This window comes from Ovis aries, chromosome 14, assembly GCF_016772045.2.
Source record: "Ovis aries strain OAR_USU_Benz2616 breed Rambouillet chromosome 14, ARS-UI_Ramb_v3.0, whole genome shotgun sequence".
NCBI classification, from domain to species: domain Eukaryota; kingdom Metazoa; phylum Chordata; class Mammalia; order Artiodactyla; family Bovidae; genus Ovis; species Ovis aries.
In genome coordinates this window covers 25,698,587-25,719,578 of record NC_056067.1, presented here as the reverse complement: position 1 = coordinate 25,719,578, position 20,992 = coordinate 25,698,587, and the positions used below count along the sequence as shown (strand labels likewise).

The 20,992-nt window shown below is 45.2% G+C and overlaps 2 protein-coding genes and 1 non-coding gene across 3 annotated transcripts in view; 1 reads left to right on the top strand and 2 right to left on the bottom strand.

The window, feature by feature from the left end:
- The first annotated feature begins 463 nt into the window (after positions 1–463).
- On the top strand, positions 464–19,470 carry PRSS54 (serine protease 54). Its single transcript, XM_027977897.3, has 6 exons — positions 464–613; positions 3,348–3,519; positions 7,723–7,981; positions 8,570–8,701; positions 12,632–12,933; positions 14,208–19,470. The coding sequence occupies exons 1-6, from the start codon at positions 556–558 to the stop codon at positions 14,266–14,268; spliced, it is 984 nt and encodes a 327-aa protein (XP_027833698.3). The 5' UTR covers positions 464–555; the 3' UTR covers positions 14,269–19,470.
- On the bottom strand, positions 1,573–1,644 carry TRNAW-CCA (transfer RNA tryptophan (anticodon CCA)). Its single transcript has one exon. It is a non-coding gene; the product is annotated as a tRNA-Trp (tRNA).
- Positions 13,566–20,992, bottom strand: part of CCDC113 (coiled-coil domain containing 113) — a 31,718-nt gene continuing 24,291 nt past the window's right edge. Inside the window, exons 8-9 of the mRNA XM_012189846.4 lie at positions 14,709–14,864; positions 13,566–13,715 (exon numbers count right to left, since the gene is read on the bottom strand). Of these exons, the coding sequence (XP_012045236.3) occupies positions 13,629–13,715; positions 14,709–14,864 (243 nt within the window). The 3' untranslated portion in view covers positions 13,566–13,628. The remainder of the gene's footprint in view (positions 13,716–14,708; positions 14,865–20,992) is intronic.

Genomic DNA, 20,992 nt, shown 5'->3' with positions numbered 1-20,992 from the left:
GGGGATCCTCCCAACCCAGGGATCGAACTCAGGTCTCCTGCATTGCAGGTGTATTCTTTACCATCTGAGCCACCAGGGAAGCCCATAGGAGGGGCAAAACCAGGGTGGGCTTTTACGGAACCCCCACTTTTTGCTTTTCAGCAGCATCCTATGGCTACAGAGTTAAGGCAAGGGTTGAATTCCACGAGTCAAAAAATAACCTTTTTCTGAGACCTGACGCTGTGGGAAAACCAGGGGACCCTGGCTGGGTTGTGCAGAAAACCAACCAGCGTGGCTGCCTCCTCTCCTTGGGCCATCTTACGAGTCACTGGCTGAAGATCGGGGCTGGGCAGCTGGTCCTGGCCTCTTTACTGCTCGGAACCAAAGAACAGGGACCTGACAGGTCTGATTCCCGTGTCTCGGAAGTTTTGTGGGTGGAAAGGCAAGGGACAGGGACTCCGATATGGGGGTGGGAGTGGGGGACGTCACCACCTTGGGGAGAAGAGGAAAAGGCCAGGCGCTCGGCACTTCTGTGTTCACAGCTGCCCATGGTGTCTGCCGCGGCCGTCTCTGGGGATGGCAGCGATGAGAAGGGCGCTCCTGCTCCTGCTCTATGTCTCCCACGCATCTGCCAGTGAGTGTGCACTCTTTGCTCTTCCGTCACGACTTTAGCTGACCGTGTGACGTGGCAGGGGGAATCATCCCAGAAAAGGAAACTGTCCTTTTAAAGTCCAGAGAGGGACTCGGGGGCGGGTGAGTCACACCGCCTTGCTCTGGGCAGCATGAGTTGGTGGAGGGAACCAGGGGAAGAAATGGAACATGGTGGGTGGATGTAGGACACTGGACTTGAGCAGCCTGGTGTCAAGACTAGTCCTTGGTGACAGTCTGGTCAGGAAAATAAAGTTTAGGCTACAGAGAGGGCCTCCTGGGGGGCAGAGAGGGTTGACATAAGCTCCTGGCTTCCCACTCACCGCCCCTGCCCCTGCTCTCCCCAGGACATATCCTCCAGGCTCCATCCTTCCTGAGCCAGAGTTGGGGGGCGAGTAAGGGGAGGGCAAGATGTGTCTTATGCACTTGGGAACCAGGCCTTCTAAGTGTTTCTATTTCAGCTTCAGATGAAGGCCTTTATCCTTAAACTTTTAACATTACCTCTAAACTGATCCCCAGCTGCAGGGCTGGGCCCAGGGGCAGGGAGGTGCCTTAGAGGCTGCCTGGCATAAGTGGCAGCTGCAGTCACCTCCCTGATCCCCAGGTTATAGATTCCAGCCTGGAACGGGGTAGATGGTGGGGCACCTGACGAAAGCAGTCTCTGTGCCAGCTCCTGCCACCCCAGCTGGCTCTCTCCTGTCTTCCTGGAGTTAAATAGGAGACATGAGAGAGCTCCCCGTGTACACGTACACACACACCAAGCAGACCAACTTACCTTCCTGGCCTCCTCCACCTCCTTGCAGGCCAAGGAGGTGAAGGTGAAGTCGCTCAGTTGTGTCCGACTCTTTGCAACCCCGTGGACTGTAGCCTAAAAGGCTCCTCCGTCCATGGGATTCTCCAGGCAAGAATACTGGAGTGGGTTGCCATTTCCTTCTCCAGGGGATCTTCCCAACCCAGGGTTCGAACCCAGGTCTCCTGCATTGGAGGCAGGCGCTTTAACCTCTCAGCCACCAGGGAAGCCAGGAGGCAAAACACAGAAAGGACCTCTCCGCCCCTCTTAAAAAGCCTCAAGCAAGTGACCTGGGGCCAACATTTCATCTCTGGGACAGATTTCCTCATTATATCCTGGCCTTTCAAGGATTTTATAAGGTCATGAATGAATGAATCAGCCAACTAGAACTTTGAAAAGGTAAAAGTCATCACACACATATAGCTTCTTGCTGCATGAGGACGGGTTGTTTATGCCTTCCTCACCACAGATGGCCAATATCCTGTGGAAAAACAAACAAACCAGAATTCCTATCTCTGGTGACCCTGAAGCACCTGATGGCCTTGCAGCCATCATCCTGCTAACGACCGGCTCTGTCACTGTTCCAGCAAAGTCTCCAAGTGTCAGCTCACAGAAATGTGAATCTGATCACATGGTGCCCTGGCATGGAGTGGTCCTTTAATGACTGCACTGAATATTCAGTCAACTCCAGCATCACGGTTTGGAAAGGCTCTGCCACTGGTGCTCACCTCAAAGGTCACCTCCTGCAGGAAGCCCTCCCAGACTTCATGGTCTGGGCAAAGTCCATGTCCCCTCTTCTGTGTACTCTGGGGACAGTCTCTTGTGTCACAGATCTCTCTGTACACTGTCACTCTTCAGCATGTCTGTCTCCCTCATGCATTGGGACCTCCCCTGGGGTAGGGACAGGACCCTGAAATCTGTCCCGTCAGCCCAGTCCCTAACTCGGCAGGGCTGCGTGTGTAGTTAGATGAATGGATGAAAAGGAAGCCACCAATGACCTGAACTTGTTAGCTGGTGCTACCCACCACGTGACATGCCAGGGCCCAGGACCACCAACTTAGAAACACACGCTGGGTACTCACGTAGTGGCTACCAGAGCAGTGGGGGTGGGTAATGCCGTCATCCATTGAGCTCAGCATTATCAGTCATGGGGACACACCTCTCCTCTTGTGAGAGGTGTGTGTTACCCCACCTCTCGTAAAAGGAAACTGAAGCCCAGAGAGGTGAGTGGCTCTCCCCAAGTCCCAATGCATAGGGGCCAACTGGACTTGGGACACAGTGTCCAGATAATAGTTTTAATCTGGCAGACCCCAGAAAGGGTCTTGAGGACTCCCAAAGATCCCAGACTACACTTTAAGAACTGCTGATATATATGAAAGATTTCAGATAAATAGCTTAGGATAAGCTAAGTGGGACTTCCCTGGTGGAAAAGGAAGGGAATTCTTTTTCACTGAGCCACCTGGAAGCCCCCAGTGGTAAAGAATCTGCCTGCTAATGCAGATGTAGGTTCAATCCCTGGGTCAGGAAGATCCCCTGGAGAAGGAAATGGCAACCCATTCTAGTATTCTTGCCTGGAAAAGTCCCGTGGATAGAGGAGCCTAGCGGGCTACAGTCCATGGGGTCACAAAGAGTTGGCCCCAACTTAACAACTAAACAAACAACAAATCTGCCGAGTGCTAAGCTTGCAATAGATGAGAGTGATCATCGCTAGCCTAACATTTTCAGATTCAAAGATGTCACCAAGGGTCTTTGATGGGGAAGAAGACTCCTAGGAAAATAAACGAGGGTAGTATGGTTATGGCGAGCCAGAAAAAGTGGGGGAAATGGCAGGAGAGCAAGCAGGTCCTGAGGTCGGATGTGGCAGTGGTAGTGGCGGCCACAGGCCTCCAGCTGCTTGCCCGGCAGTCAGGCCCCTGCACACCCCCTCCAGGTTGCGGCATCCAGAAAAGCAACATTGCGGTCACTTCCGAGGAGGGTTTGGTCGAAGAGCAGGAGTTCCCGTGGGTGGTGTCGCTGCAGGATTCCCAGTACACCCACCTGACTTTCGGCAGCATCCTCAGTGAGTTCTGGATCCTCAGCATCGCGTCCACCTTTCAGAACAGGCCAGTACCCCAGCTTTGGAGCTGACACAGCCCACCGAGGCGGGGCGGGCCCCGGGGGACTCTGCTTCCTACTCTGCTTGGGGAAGCCTGGAAGGTGGATTCCTGGTGTCAGGGCAACACGGCTTTTTTTTTTTTTTACCAGCTCAGGGCTTGCCGTGAGCTTGGGGGTCCTAAAACCACCAGCTGCCAAGGTCGGGGCAGTCTGTGTCTTCTCTGTGGTAAGGACTAACAGCTGCACCGCTGTGGAATGAAAGGATGCACTCGCCATCCTCTGTAGGAAGGATATTGGCTCCCGCTTTATGTACTACAATCACAAAGGCACTGACTCTTGACACTAGAGGTCCTTACTGCTTATCTTGTTAAGGGAACTGATAAGAGTCCTAACAAGGAGTCTTGTTAAGGGAACTGATAGTTCAGTTCAGCCGCTCAGTCGTGTCCGACTCTTTGCGATCCCATGAATCGCAGCACGCCAGGCCTCCCTGTCCATCACCAACTCCCGGAGTTCACTCAAACTCATGTCCATCAAGTCAGTGATGCCATCCAGCCATCTCACCTTCTGTCGTCCCCTTCTCCTCCTGCCCCCAATCCCTCCCAGCATCAGAGTCTTTTCCAATGAGTCAACTCTTCACATGAGGTGGCCAAAGTACTGGAGTTTCAGCTTTAGCATCATTCCTTCCAAGAACACCCAGGACTGATCTCCTTTAGGATGGACTGGTTGGATCTCCTTGCAGTCCAAGGGACTCTCAAGAGTCTTCTCCAACACCACAGTTCAAAAGCATCAATTCTTCGGCGCTCAGCTTTCTTCACAGTCCAACTCTCACATCCATATATGACCACAGGAAAAACCATAGCCTTGACTAGACGGACCTTTGTTGGCAAAGTGATATCTCTGCTTTTGAATACGCCATCTAGGTTGGTCATAACTTTCCTTCCAAGGAGTAAGTGTCTTTTAATTTCATGGCTGCAGTCACCATCTACAGTGGTGGAGCCCCAAAAAATAAAGTCTGACACTGTTTCCACTGTTTCCCCATCGATTTCCCATAAAGTGATGGGACCAGATGCCATGATCTTCATGTTCTGAATGTTGAGCTTTAAGCCAACTTTTTCACTCTCTTCTTTCACTTTCATCAAGAGGCTTTTAGTTCCTCTTCACTTTCTGCCATAAGGGTGGTGTCATCTGCATATCTGAGGTTATTGATATTTCTCCTGGCAATCTTGATTCCAGCTTCTGTTTCTTCCAGCCCAGCGTTTCTCATGATGTACTCTGCATAGAAGTTAAATAATCAGGGTGACAATATACATCCTTGACATACTCCTTTTCCTATTTGGAACCACTCTGTTGTTCCATGTCCAGTTCTAACTGTTGCTTCCTGACCTGCATATAGGTTTCTCAAGAGGTAGGTCAGGTGCTCTGGTATTCCCATCTCTTTCAGAATTTTCCACAGTTTATTGTGATCCACACAGTCAAAGGCTTTGGCATAGTCAATAAAGCAGAAATACATGTTTTTTCTGGAACTTTCTTGCTTTTTCCATGATCCAGCAGATGTTGGCAATTTGATCTCTGGTTCTTTTGCCTTTTCTAAAATCAGCTTGAACATCTGGAAGTTCACAGATCACGTACTGCTTAAGCCTGGCTTGGAGAATTTTGAGCATTGCTTTATTAACATGTGAGATGAGTGCAATTGTGTAGTAGTTTGAGCATTCTTTGGCATTGCTTTTCTTGGGGATTGGAATGAAAACTGACCTTTTCCAGTCCTGTGGCCACTGCTGAGTTTTCCAAATTTGCTGGCATATTGAGTGTAGCACTTTCACAGCATCATCTTTCAGGATTTGAAATAGCTCAACTGGAATTCTATCACCTCCACTAGCTTAGGATAAGTTTAAAACACTTAAACCTCAGACCTTAACCATGAAAGTGAAAGAAAGAAAGTGAAGTCGCTCAGTCATGCCCAACTCTTTGCGACCGCAAGGACAGTAGCCTGCACCAAGCTTCTCTGTCCATGGGATTTTCAAGGCAAGAGTACTGGAGTGGGTTGCCATTTCCTTCTCCAGGGAATCTTCCCAACCATGAGACTGCCACAAATATACGCACAGAGAGAAAAGGCTTGAAGGAAATACACAAACACTTGAAGAGTGCCCATCTCTGGATGCTCAGAGCACCCGTGATTCCTGTTTTCTTCTTTGAACTTCTCCGTATTCTCCAAATGGTTTACGGTAAATGGACATTCTATTAAACCAGATTTAAAAAAAAAAAAACCACTATATGTGCTATACATATTGCCCTCCAGAGAGGTTGTTTTCTACGTAGTGTATTCATTACTGCTATTTTCTATCTGATCTGCTGGTTCGGTTGATTTCCTTTTTGACTCTGGGTTTTATTAAAGACCATTTAAAAATATCCAGGCGATAGGATGCTTTGCTTTGTTTTCCAGCATGATTTAATTTTGAGTTAGACGGCAAGGTGATCTATTAAGGAATTCATTCATGTTGTCTTCGTGGTCTACTACGTGGTCCATGTGACTATTTTCCATAAGTAAATCTAAAAGTTCCCCTCTGTCCTTGGAATATAATTTAATATATAAAATTGGAGCATGGAGTCTACTTGATCTTTCCTGGGCTGACCAAGGCAAATTACAAACTCCTGGCTTTTTCTCCTTCTATTTCCTGGAATTTAATTCACGAATATTGTGTCGCGTGTTGCAATAAATTCTTCATTGTAGATCGAATTCCTTATCACCACGAGAAGCCTTTCTTTGTCTTGTTGCATGCTCTTCTGCTTTGATATTCAGAATAAGACTCCTGCTTTTTGTTTTTAGATTATGTCTTCTGTTTTTCTGGCTTTCTGTTTTCGTTATATGGCTTTGTTTCATAGGTCTCTTCTAACAGATTTGGAAAGCTTGAATTTGTTTTCTTACAAATGTGTTCGTCTTAGAGTTACAATTTCATGGAAAATACCCAAGTCTTCTGTTTCTCTCTGGATCATCCTCTCAAAACTCTCCCATGGTTGATGCCAGAATTCCTATCTTTTCACTCTTTCCTTCTCGCCTCACAACCACTCAATGTTAATAGGTTATTTATGTACTTTAATGTCTGCACACTTTTGTTATTTCATATATTAGCTGTAAATAAATAACAGTTTAGACTCCCATGAAAGGTGAGAAAATTGGTTATACAACCCACCCCTGCTTTCTTTTCAGTTTTTGTTACACCATTTGATTATTGCCAGGGTTTACATTATTACTCCAACCTATGGCTTTAAAAGTTTTTCTTTCATTTTAATTTTAGACCCATAAATAAATAAGCATAGAAGAAAGATCAGAGAAGGCAATGGCACCCCACTCCAGTACTCTTGCCTGGAAAATCTCATGGACGGAGGAAACTGGTAGGCTGCAGTCCATGAGGCCGCTAAGAGTAGGACACGACTTCACTTTCACTTTTCACTTTCATGCATTGGAGAAGGAAATGGCAACCCACTCCAGTGGTCTTGCCTGGAGAATCCCAGGGACGGGGGAGCTTGGTGGGCTGCTGTCTATGGGGTCGCACAGAGTCGGACACGACTGAAGTGACTTAGCAGCAGCAGCAGAAGAAAGATAATCAGCCATAACATACCAGATTATCTTCAGGTGGTAGGCTATATGCTTGTAAGATAGAAGAATCTTCAAAGGATGATGGCACAAGCATAGGGGTTCAGAAATGATTTCCTGACAAACTATTATAAAATTGATAAATGACAAGGTCTTACTGTATAGTGTAGGGAACTATATTCAATATCTTGTGATAAGTCATAATGGAAAAGAATACGAAAAATAAAATATATTATTGTAATATATTGTATATAATATATGGAATACATTTATATGTATGAAATATATTTCATATATAATCTATGAATGTTTCATGTATTTCATATATAATCTATGAAATATATTTCATGTATATAATATATAAAATATTATATACAATATATATATAAATGGAATCACTTTTCTGTATACCAGAAACTAATACAACATTGTAAATCAACTACACTTCAATAAAATGAAAAACAAATTTCCTGGGGACATGGTTCAAAAAGGTGAGTAAAAAATAGCCCTAGGAAGAGGAGTTGGATGGAGCCAAAAAATCAATAAACATGAAAACAGGGAAGTGTGAAGCTTCCTCAGTGCCTCAGCTTCTCAAGACCTCCTTGTTCTCTCTCTCCAGGAAGGATGCTGTGGCTATAATTGGTATAGCTAAGATGGATGCAAAACTGATTGCTCATGAAGAGTATCCTATCAACACCATAATCATCCATGAGGACTTCGACAATAAGACAATGAGAAACAACATAGCCCTCCTGAAGACAGACACGGCGATGCAGTTCAACAGCCTGGTCCGACCCATCTGCTTCCTCGGCAGAAAGCTGAACAGGCCGCCACTCCTGCTGAACTGCTGGGTGGCAGGATGGAACCCCACATCTGCAGTTAATGGCTTCCTTCTCCTAGAGGAGGCTGTGTGTGTGCCAGCGGTGTGGGTGACCAGGATGAACCATTCCAGGGCTTAGCTCTATAATTCAGGTGGCCTGAGGTTCTGGAGTTGGGCTGCAACCCCCACTGAACCAGTCAGGATTCCCAGCGCTTGCCCTCTTTGAGGTCACTTTTTACATTTGGTCCTTTTTCTTTTATCCTTACACCAAAATTGGACATACATGGGTAGTGAACGCCTGAAATGACTGCAGGGTTACTGAGGGGCGAGGGGACATCATTCCCTGGACCAGAGCTTTCAGTCCTCTTCTCTGAGCCATCCTTGTTTTCTCTGACTCTTGGGAAGCAAACAAGGAAAAGCAAAGAAAGGGTAAACGTTCTCTGCCTGCTTTCACATTCAGGCCGTTTGCTTTCGCAAAGGTAGTCTTCAGTAGGAAGCCAGACACAGGTTGTGATTTCTGTGAGGGAAAGGGGGTTTACGAGAACATTCCTTGCTGACTCCCATCTGGATATGTGAGCTCTAGTTGAGCTGGCCTGGGGGGTGTCTCCCTGTTAATAATTCTTGCGCTCTCTGTTGCATGGTCCAGACAGGAAATCACATGACAATGAGTATCCTGAGGAAAATCTCCGTGAAAGACATTGACTCGTGTCCCTTACACATAGGGCAGAAAACAGGATGTGGCAACCACCTAGAGATGGAGACTGACGCCGTCTGCCTGGTAAGAACATGGTGGAACAGAAGCTGAGAGTAAGCAGAGGTTACTTCATGGGGAGGGTTGGGGATGCCCCCTGGCTGGATGGTGAGCTGCGTGTGGTCAGGGACTGTCACTTGGGATTCACAGATATCTCTAGGATGAGCAGCACTTGGCAAATAAGCTCAATAACTCCATAATAATAAGAAGAAATACAGAATTAAAAATAAAATAATAATAAAAAGCTCAATAACCATCTGCTGAACGGACTAACCAGTCACCATTGTCGGTGTGAAATACTAAGCATGGCTAAGTAACATGATTTTTCATGAGCTAAAAGTTTGAAAGAATGAGACCCAGCCACACATGGGGATATGTGTTGAGTGTGCTTACAGCACAGGCTCACTCTATTTGGCTCCTTTGGAACCTAGACTGATGCTATTGCTCATCAGTCACGGGGTTTCTTTTTTCCGATAAGAAGACCTGCCCTCTACCTGGATGTGGGCTGTTCTACTGCCTCAGGGAAATGCACAGAATTCACAAACACCTGTCCATGGCCCTCGTATCTGTACCTGGGAAAAGCGTGGCTTACCAGGGCCACACAGTTAATACACATTAAAGACGAGAACCCAGGTCTGCCAGACTTCCCGACAAAGTTTCCCTCCTCTATTCCATCAACCACTTTTCTCAAAATAGTCTTCAGGATTCCCCAGTGGGAAAATTTTTTCAGAGGGCTAAGGGAAAGTTTTTTTAAGAGAAAGGGGAAAAAATACTTAGATGTGGACAATTCTTTCTCAAAGTCATTTCATTGCAAAAGCATGAAAAAGCATTGCAAAAGCATGACTGCCTTTCATCAGACAATAAGTTTGCCCTTCCAAAGCTGGTTTAACATTTATCGAGTGTTCTACATTGTACTGCAATGTAGTCCATGGGGTCACAAAGAGTCGGACCCGACTGAGCAACTGAACCAACATTGTACTGAGCTCTGTCAGATGCGGGATTGTAGCAACTTCTTAGAGAATGTGTTAAAATGCAGAAGAAGATGTAGCTACTTAACAAAATCCTGCCATTAGCCACTCCATCGATCTAGAGCCACACTTCATCAGATCTAGATGCTATCAGTTGTAGAGCACACTATTTTTTATGTAACATTGAGAAGGAAAAAATGCTGGAAGAAAAGTGCATGGAAATTCTGGAATCAACTGATTAAAAGACACATTCCATTTCAAAGATAGGGAGTTTTAAGAGACTCTTAGATGCATAGGAATATGGTAAACTTCTTTCAGGCTTCCCCAGTGGTTCTGCGGTAAACAATCCGCTGTAATGCAGGAAACTCCAGTTTGATCCCTGGGTCAAGAAGATCCCCTAGAGGAGGACATGGCAACCCACTCCAGCATTCTTGCCTGGAGAATCCCCACAGACAGAGAAACCTGGTGGGCTACAGTCCATGGGATTGCAAAGAGTCAGACACGACTGAAATGACTTAGTACACAGCACACACAAACTACTTACAGTTTAAATGATCACTTCTTTAAACCACCCACAAAATTCAGATTGGTTTTTAACGGAAGCACACCTGTAGACAGTCCTTTGCTTTTTAGAATTATGCTTACAAACTGTCTCAGACCATCAGAAAAAAAAACAAAAAACAAAAAAACAGTGCCTTGTCTAGCTAGAGTCCCAGGAATTGTGTTCTAGTGTCGAGGGGTCCTCAAAACCACACTTCTCACATGTAGAATAATTCACCCAGGTTCAGTGTTTGCTCTGGGCTTCTCAGATAGCTCAGTTGGTAAAGAATCCAGCTGCAATGCAGGAGACCCGCTTCAATTCCTGGGTCGGGAAGATCTGCTGGAGAAGGGAAAGGCTACCCACTCCAGTATTCTGGCCTGGAGAACTCCATGGACTGTATAGTCCATGGGGTCTCAAAGAGTGGGACACAATTGAGCGACTTTCACTTTCACTTTTCAGTGTCTGCTCTAATGAGTCCCCAGAGATCCAACAAAAGCAGAATCACTCTGAATTCACCCCTCCTTCTTCCCAAACTGTTAGGGCTTTTGCTGAATGTTGAGTTGAGGATCGCCCAATGAAAGGGTCGCTCCCCCAGGAGATGAGGTGAGACTGCTCCAGAGGAGCAGCTGGTACTTTTTGTCTCCATTGCGTGAGCTGCAGAGGTCTCAGCCTTACAGGTTATGGAGAAGAGAAAAAGCAGCGTACTCTACACCTGAGTGGAACAGCAGCTTGCAAAACCACCCAAGAGCCAGGGATGGCGACCACATAATCATTTGTCAAACGATTTGTCCTGAATTGCATTCCTTTTCTTCCTCAAGCTGTAAAAGCACAGTTAAAACAAACTGGAAGTGGGTCTGGTGAACACAGTGATTACTCCATGCTTGGCCAGATACCCTCTGTGCCCCAGGCAGACACAACAGGGTGCAGATGAAACAGCCTGTTCACCAGTCCCAGGAGGACTGGCCAGAGCTCTGGGATGAAGTTTCTACCTTCTGCTGTTTGGCAGCAAGGGATGAAAACAGTAGAGTGTGAAAAGCTGAAAAATGAAGAGTTCCACACTCAAGCACCCCGTTCCATCTGATGAGAGGCACAGAATGAAATCTAGAATGTTATCCTCACGTGTGTGTGGCCGTGAGACAACCAGGGAATTATGGCAGCCTTGCCGAGCGTGCCTCCCCTGGTCCTGCTTGCGGAGTGGCTCTTGCCTTCTCCTGTTCATTTCTGTTCTGGCATGGCTTCCTCAGAAAAAGGAGGGTTCAGGTGAAAGAGGCTGCAAACGTATAGACACACAAGAAGGCTCAGGCACCGAGGCCTGGGGATGGGCAGGGACTGACGTGACCACTTTTGCGCCTCTCTGACTCTCATGGTTCAATCTGTTCAGATTGTTTGCCATTGTCAACTGTAAGCCCCCTCCCCCATGCCTCAGTCCAAATAGTGAGAGTGAAGTGTAATCGCCCAGCCTTGGATGAGAAAACCACTCCCGCCTGGACCAAGATGGACCATGGCCAGGGCTGGGGAGCAGGTATTCCTTTAAGAGGAGGCTTGGGGGATGGGGGCGGGAGAGGACAGTTAAGATAAATTATTCCTAGTTGCTGCCTTGTTTCTTTTTCCACATTTCTCAGTTTTTCATGTAAAAACGATGGCTTTTTCTCGACACCAGGGTAATAGCAGCTAACTGTTTACTGAGTGCATCCTGTAGGTCAGACACTGTGCTAGGACTTCTGCTGGTGTTACAGAGGTGGACTGAGTCCCCAGTTTAGCTCAGAGAATTAGGTAACCTGCCAGGGTTACATCTCCAGCCAGGTGTGTCAGGCTCCTGCCCACTCACCTGAAGGGAGATCAGGTCTGCAGGGCAGAGCTCCCGAAGCCAGGAGGACAGCTCTCTAGAGTCTTGGATGGGGATGGCGGGGGCAGGGTGCCTGGCTGACAGTTGCCAGGCTGATAAATCTGAGTCCCGCCTGGTGGCATATGCTCCCCCACAAGTCTGACTCTGACCCTGGCTGGACTGCGGGTGGGTGTGAGCAGCTTAAATCTAAACAAAACAGAGAAGAGAAGGGGGAAAATGGGCCCATTCCAGGCCAGAAAGGAACAAAATAACATCTGAGGAGTGAGAAACCACAGAGAGGGTGGGTTTATTCAAAGTCCTAGAAAGGGGCAAGAAAATGAAATGGGAACCAGGAAGCTACAGGCAAACTGCAGGAGCCTTCAATTTGTATGATAAAAGGAAAAGTCATCTTGTTGGAATTTGTGGGGACAGTGGCCTAGATGAGAAACAGTATCTTATAATTTACCTCATTTCTAGTGAGAACCAGCTAGAACAGGCCAGAATAGTGTAAAACTTTTCTAGAACAGAGAGTAAATAGCACTAGGACATATTTTTTACAAAGAGAGAGAGAGAGAGAACGAGTTTGTTTCCTAAGACCTGAAGCCTTCTGTCCTCTATCACAGGGGGACCCGGGAAACCCAATGATGTGCCAGCTGAAGGAAATGAGCCTGTGGGTGCTGAGAGGAATCCTGTCCCAAGGAGGGGAGAAATGCCCGGGCCTGTTCCTGTACATCAGGGTGGAAGACTACAGCGACTGGATCACGTCCAAAACCAGGAAGACCAGCTCTCCCCTGTCTTCCTTCCATCACTGGGAGAACCCCAGCCCTTTACCCAGATACTCATCACGTGATCTCGTGACACAGAGGAAACAGGCTAGGCTGAGCCAGCTTGCGTGGCCCCGACTATCCTTCCAAGGACAAGAAAGGTCCACCGTGCTTTCCACGCGTTCACTGCCAGACAATGGCACTCAAATGAGTCTAGACTTCGGGGAAAAGGGGCGGAGGGAGCCAGGCAGCTCTGAGATGGCCATCCAGCCCATGTACTATGACTACTACGGTGGGGAGTTCATGGCGCATGCGCCCCCTTCAGGCCAGACCAGGTTACATCAGCCCCAAGAAATTACCTTACTTTTTCTTTGCGCTCGTTTTCTTTGGCAATGGGATGTTCGTCTAGGAGCTAGCCCTCCAAACCGAAGAGGAAGCTCAGAACGCTGAGTGCCAGGCATTCACCATGCTGTTTCGGTGTCTCTTTTTGAGAGTCGCGCAGCTGGGCGGCCGTGGACAGGCCCGCTCTCAGACTTGGGCCGGCTCCCTCTCCTCTAGCCCCACTCCCGCGAGCGGGACGGTCGCTTTCGTGTGTGCTTGTGAACTAAACGTGGGCTAACAAGTGTCAAACCATTAGAGTGCCCTGTGGTTCTTTCAGTGTTCACGGGTTCCCGGGGCCAGGCTGTGAAAACACTTCCCTAGGGGGCTGAGGTGGCCTGGGAGGTGACTGGCAGCCTGGCTGGAGAGTTGGGGACCCCAGCCAGCGCAGGGAACAGTGAGCGGACCCCATGACTTAGACAGGAGCTAATAACTTTAATGGATCACTTTTTGGTCGGCAGCGGTAGCTTCCTCCTGGCTATTTCCCAGGGCCGGAAATTGCCTGCAACTGCTCATTGGTGTTTTTCATCTTATTCCAAGCTTTGCGGTAGCCTTTCAAGGACATCTACAAAAGGAGAAAGGGGGAGGGGAGAGACGGTCATTTGAGACAAACGGATTGTACCAATCGTACCCGCATCTAGCCCTGTGGTGGCAAGGATGACCTTGTGTTGGGCGCAGTGTCTGCGTGCCAGCGGTGGCCACCGGCCACCTTGGGGCATCGGAAGTTTCATTGTTTCTGTTCCGTGAGGTGGGAAGTTGCAGGCTCCTGCTGTGATTCTCTGCTACTTCTTGGCCCCAGATGTGATGGGCCCATGTTTGGACCCTAGTTTATTATCCTGCTGCCAAGTGACCCCGGGAAAGGCAGAAAGAAGCACCCTGGAAAATGCACCTGGGGTTTACATGCCAGAGCTTCCAAGACTGGGTTTTTGCACTGCTCTAAGGATGTCTCTAGTGTCCCGTGTGTGCAACCTGGCCTGTGGCAGTCTCAGTGCTTCCCTTTTGTCTTTTTTTTAGACGGCAGCGTTTCATTTGCACTTTTCCTTTTTCTTCTCCACAGCTCACAATGGGCAAAGGGGCTTCCGGGCACACTGTACCGTATGAAAAGGCTGCGGACTTAGTCAACGGAAAGACCCATGTCAACTGTAAATGCATGGAATCAGGTTCTGAGTGATATTAAAATCCATTATTATCTCATTTTTTAAAAACCTGGCTTATCCATGTATTAAATAGCAATCACTTAATTATCCACGGTGGGGAGAGGGACTCAGAAGCTTCCAGAATTCAATAAGAAAATAAGCAAGTAAAAACACTATTGCTACAGAGTGTCTTCCTGATAACCTGAAAAGGCCCTGTCTTTAACAAGAAAAAGGAGCTTTAAGGAAAAACTTTTTTCAAGAAGTCATCTTTTATTTTGGTGTAAACATTGAAGCATTGAAGCAATGACTGAGATTTCTCAGACATTACACATCCAAACACCTGCATTCTTAGCTCAGAAAACAAAATCCTAAACAAAAGATGGGGGGCAGTGCATAAGACATTGAGGGGTCTTGGGGCTCACCTCTGCGATCTCCACTTTCCTCTCCCACATCCTGATGGTCTTCTCCAGGTCCCCATTGCGGATCTTCTCCCGGATGTACATCATCACCTGTGGAGCTCGGAACTCAGACAGCTGCTTCCGGAGCTGCATGTTCAGAGCCAGGGCCTTGGCCCGGTCCTGGGTGGGGGAAGGGACCAATTAGACTGTGGGGCTCCCTTGGCAGTTCCAGCCTCCTGGGACTTACTGGCCCTGGCAACTCCCCCTACTTTCAATGTTGTTCTAAAAATAACGTTTACATTTTCAAAGGAGCGGGTGAAATCACAAGATTCTGACTTTTTACAGATCCTGACATGTTTGTCCAGTTCAGAAACACTAAATTCAGTCTACACAGTCTTTCTTCCTCCCTTCCTTTTTTCCTTTTTCCTTTCCTTCCTTTATTAAGGAATGTGCTTTACTTTTGATTGCTTAGGGGCTTTTTTTTTTTTTTTTGCAAAATATATATAACATAAAATTGCCCGTTTTAACCATTTAAAAATGTACAGCTCTGTGGCATTCAGTATACTCGAATTGGTTTGCAGCCTTCATCACAATCTGTCTGCAGAAGTTTTTCATTTTCCCCAACTGAATCTCGGTATCTATTAAACACTAACCTTCCCATACCCTTCCCTAACTGGCCCTGACAACTACCATCCTATTTTATGTCTGTATGAATTAAAAAAAAATTTTTTTTGGTCTCACTGTGTGGCTTAAGTAAGCTTAGTTCCTTGGACTGCTAGGGGGTTCCTTCCCCCATTCTCTATGAATCTGACTACTCCAGATATAAGTGGAATTATACAATAGTTGCCCCTGCATGACTGTCTAATTTCACTTAGTGTAAATGTCTTCAGAGTTCATCCATTTTGTAACATGTCAAAATTTTTTCTTTTCTAAGGATGAATAAAATTCTGTTACATGTATGTACAGCTCATTTTGGTTATTCACCCATCTGTCAATGGACATTTGAATTGCTTCTACATTTCGGCTATTGTAAATAATGCTACTACAAACCTGGGTATACAAATACCTGTTGTTCAAATTCCTGCTTCCAAATTATTTGGGGTATATACCTCGAAGACAACTTGCTGGATCACATGGTTATTCTGTTTTTTTGAGGAATCTGTCTTTTTAAATTTTATTTTTTTAAATTATTATACAGTAAAACTAGTCCTTTTTTGAGTGGATTTTGAATTAGCATTGTCCTTTTAGCAATTGTTTTGAATAGGCAACATATTCAATCCAAATGGTATAAAAGTACACAATGACAAGCTCCCATCCTACCCCTGTCCCCAGCCGCACAAGTCCCCTTCCAAGAAGCATATACTGCTTTTAGGTTTCCTGGATCCTTCAAGAAATCTCTCAGTTCAGCTCAGTTGCTCAGTAGTGTCCGAATCTTTGCAACCCCATGGACTGCAGTACGCCAGGCTTCCCTGTCCATCACCAACTCCCAGAGCTCGCTCAAACTCATGTCCATTGAGTCAGTGATGCCATCCAACCATCTCATCCTTTGTCATCCTCTTCTCCTCCCGCCTTCAATCTTGCCCAGCATCAGGGTCTTTTCCAATGAGTCAGTTCTTCACATCAGGTGGCCAAACTATTGGAGTTTCAGCTTCAACATCAGTCCTTCCGTTGAACACCCAGAACTGATCTCCTTTAGGATGGACTGGTTGGATCTCCTTGCAGTCCAATGGACTCTTTAGAGTCTTCTCCAACACCACAGTTCAAAAGCATCGATTCTTCGGTGCTCAGCTCTCTTTGTGGTCCAGTTCTCACATCCGTACATGACTACTGGAAAGACCATAGCTTTGACTAGATGGACCTTTGTTGGCAAAGTAATATCTCTGCTTTTTATATGCTGTCTATGTTGGTCATAGCTTTTCTCCCAAGGAGCAAGCATCTTTTAATTTCATGGCCGCAGTCACCATCTGCAGTGATTTTGGAGCCCCCCACTAACAAAAAATAGTCTGACACTGTTTCCACTGTTTCCCCACCTATTTGCCATGAAGTGATGGGACCGGATGCCATGATCTTAGTTTTCTGAATGTTGAGTTTTAAGCCAACTGTTTCACTCTCCTCTTTCACTTTCATCAAGAGGCTCTTTAGTTTTTCTTCGCTTTCTGCCTTAAGGGTGGTGTTATCTGCATATCTGAGGTTGTTGATATTTCTCCTGGCAATCTTGATACGTTTGCATGGATAGAAATCTCTGTATTTATTTTTTTGACCCAAAGAGTAGCCAATTATATTCCCTTTTTAAAAATACAATAACAGGAAGATTATTAATGAAGGGATATAAATCATTGTTTAGAACTATAATAAAGTCTACAGTTTATCAAGCACCTTCACATACACAACTCCTTTCAGTTCTCAATGATCCCAGGAGGTAGGAAGGAATCACTATCTGAGACTCGGAAATATTAAGTGATTTGCACAGAAATCTCACAAATTTTATCACTCTCAAACACCTGCTACCAAATTCCAGACTTTCTCAATGTTAAAGTAGATGGTTGTGAATATCTGCTTTGAGCCTTAGTTTCCTCATCTAGAAAACAAGACTAATCAGATAACCTGCATAGTGGTCATGAGAATCCAATGAAACTCTTAAGTGGCTGTCAGCTCTTAGCACAGGGTATGGTACACAGTAGCTCTCAGTAAATTTTAAGAATAATTATCATACAAAGTTGTATCAATTCAATACCCCCCTTCAGCAATATAAACATGTCTGCAAGCCGATGAGTAAGGCAAGAGCCAAATAATCTGTTCCCTTTTTGGAACTAATTTGGTTTTAGTACAATAAAGTAGAAATGTGGGGAAAAACAAAAGTAGAATATATAAAATTCTCCTAAAAGGAACTGGCATCTCTGGGGGCGCCTCATATTAAATCTGGGATCACTGGATACTTTGAAATAATAAACTCAGCAAATGTGCCACCTGGAGACATCTTGTGGTGTGGGGAACCGGCCAGTGGATGGCACTGTTTCACCTGCCCTAGGCACCAAGGAGGCATTTATTGGCTTCAATAATATTCTGGGCTTCCTCAGTAGCTCAACTGGTAAAAGAACCCATCCGCAATGCAGGAGATCCTGGTTCGATTCCTGTGTCAGGAAGTTCTCCAGAAGAAGGCATAGGCTACCCACTCCAGTATCCTTAGGCTTCCCTGATGGCTCAGACAGTAAAGAATCCGCCTGCAATGTGGGAGACCTGGGTTCGACCCCTGGGATGGAAAAATCCCCTGGAGGAGGGCATGGCAACCCACTCCAGTATTCTTGCCCGGAGAATCACATGGACAGAGGAGCCTGGCAGGCTACAGTCCATGGCATTACAAAGAGTCAGACACAACTGAATGACTAAGCACAGCCCAGCAATACTAGTGCTTGTTGATCAGTCTTCCTTAAAGATTACTCCTTTTCTTTTCTCCTCCATCTTAAAACTGAGACTCAGAAGCTTCTCCTCACTCCAGTACTCTTGCCTGGAAAATCCCGTGGATGGAGGAGCCTGGTAGGCTGCAGTCCATGGAGTTGCTAAGAGTCGGACACGACTGAGCGACTTCACTTTCACCTTTCACTTTCATGCATTGGAGAAGGAAATGGCAACCCACTCCAGTATTCTTGCCTGGAGAGTCCCAGGGATGGGGGAGCCTGGTGGGCTGCCTTCTATGGGGTTGCACAGAGTCGGACACAACTGAAGCGACTTAGCAGCAGCAGCAGCAGAAGCTTCTCAAGCAAATCTCCAGGTAGTTGGTAAATAGATTCAAATCTTCTCCCCATGAACAGCAACATTCCAGGGGAGACACTCTGCAGTGAAGAAGTTTATCTAGGATGAAGCTGGTCTCTAGCTGAGTATACAGTCTCAACTCTGCCAGCTTTTATCTCTAAGAGATTTCTCCAGAAGCATCAGCTTAGATCTCTCCTAGATCATAGAAGAGGCACTTCTGCTGCTCCATTTCCACACTTGTTTCTCTCCAAGTAGGGAAGCTGGGAGGTACAATCTCTGTACAAGATAATCTTCGGCCCTGTCATACTTGAGAAGCTGAAGAAGCCGTGAAGTCACCATCACCCATTCCAAAATCCAAAACCTTAGTGGTGGTTTTGTAGGACAGGAAGAAAGAGGGCTGGATCTTCAAGTTCTGACAGCTCCTTATGCTAGACACTTTGCTGAGCTTTTTGAGTGGGGCCCCAAGAAGGGTCCTCCTGCCTGGGGTTGTTGGAGCCAATAGAATGAGAACGCACTCACTTCAAAAGCAAAGGAAGGTTTTCCTCTTTGATTAAACAAGTGAGATCTAGGAGCACCCACTCCAGAGCACACCGCTCCTGACAGGCTGCTTTATGGGGATCTTTATTCACTTTTATTTATCCAACTTTTTTCTCCCCCTCAATAAATCTTGAAGGATCTGCTGTATCAGCACATAAAGAATTTACTCTTTTTCAACAGCTGCATAATTTTCCACTGTACGGATGTACCATAATTTAACAAGTCCCCACCCCAGTCACTTAGCTTCTTCATCTCTTGTTACAACAAACAGTGCTGTGATTACAAATCTTTGGGGTATACATTATTTTGTAAAAATGCAAATATATCAGTAGGATAAGCTACTGAAAGTGAAATTGCTTATTCTAAGGCAGTGATTCTCAACCAGAAGCTATTTCCCCGCAGGAGACATTTGGCAATGCCTGGAGACATTTTTGCTTGTCATAGTTAGGGGAGTGCTACTGGCATCTAGCAGGCTGAGGTCAGGGATTCTACTGAATACCCTACCATGCACAGGACAGACCCCACAACAAAGAATTATCTGACCCAAAATGTCGGTAGTGTCTAGGTTGAGAAACTCTGCCCTAAGCATGTGAGTGTACACAATTTACGGTGCTGACTTGCCTTCTCTTATAATGATCAAGCCAATATACTTCTGCAGCAATGTTTGAGACTGCCTGTTTTCCCTATTCTCTTAACACAATCTTACTATTTCACCTTTGTTAGTTTAATGGAGGAAAAATAGTACCTCATTGTAGCTTTACTTTTTCTGACCCTTATGGGTGAAGAGGAACATTTTTAATATGTTTGAGGTCTTTTAGCTTTTTTGTAAACTGTTTAAGTCTTTGGCCTATTTTTCCTACTTTTTGTTAGATTTTCCTATTAATTTCTAAAATGCATTTATGTTTTAAGAAAGTTAGCTCCTTGTGATGTTAGATACAACATTTTCCCAGTAACTTATCTTTTGGCCTTACTTACGATGGTTTTTGTCATGCAGAAAAGTTTTTTATTTTTATATAGTTGACTTTATTGATTTCATGGTTTATGGGCTTTACATTTTAAATGTCTTCCCCATTCCAAGATCATAATAAAAATGTTCCCACTATATAAATTTAGGACTTTAATGGTTTTATTATTTACATTTAAATTTACGATATGACTGGATTAATTTCACCATTACATATAAGTTCCAAGTTAACTGTTACTAACTGAATAATCTGTTGTCTTTTATTACAATGTCACTTTTATCATAAATTAAATGCATCAGTATTAATGTGTACTTATATCAATTGGCTTATATTTTTTCTTTGATCTTCCAGTCTATTCATGGTCTTTTTTTTTTTAATGGCCTTGTTTTAAATACTGTAACCTCATGACATGTCTCAGTATCTGGTAGGGCTAGTCTCCTCCTTATTAAGAATTTTAATTTTCCTATTTTTCCAAAAGAATTTTTGTTTTTTGTTTTTTGTTTCTTTTTTAATTTTTTTTAGTTTTTATTTTTAAATTTTAAAATCTTTAATTCTTACATGCATTCTCCAAAAGAATTTTTGAGTCAGTTTATTTCAACCTTCCAAAAACTTTTGTTATTTTCATTGGAATACTGTTATTTCACAGATCAACTTAAATAGAACTAACATTCTTATGATGTTGACTCTTCCTAACCTAGTGTGTTATTTTGATTCCTTGCTTCACAAAAGAATCACCACCCTGTGACACTGGCGTCACCTGGGAACTGGGTGAAAATGCAGACTCTCAGGCCATCTACCCAATCAGAAGCTGCTTGTAACAAGATTCCCCAGTTATTGATTGTCTTCTTCTGGTTTGAGAAGTGCTATTTTAATTCCGTTTAAGACAACCTAATAAAATTAATTTTTTATTAACTTGTTTTCAGAATGCAGTAAAAATTTGTCAGGAGGTATACAGTGCATACCTACTATCTGTCTAGCATGACACACAACTGTGGGGAGACCTAAAGATATATTCAGAATCATCAGCGGACACTCTTGTGAGGATGATGATTCGAG

Excerpts from the sequence above, each read along its gene's own strand:
- PRSS54 (XM_027977897.3), top strand. The coding sequence starts at position 556 with ATGGCAGCGATGAGAAGGGCGCTCCTGCTCCTGCTCTATGTCTCCCAC. Across the intron at positions 8,702-12,631 it reads AGACTGACGCCGTCTGCCTG|GGGGACCCGGGAAACCCAAT; the intron begins GTAAGAACATGG and ends CCTCTATCACAG. Across the intron at positions 12,934-14,207 it reads TCCTTCCAAGGACAAGAAAG|CTCACAATGGGCAAAGGGGC; the intron begins GTCCACCGTGCT and ends TCTTCTCCACAG.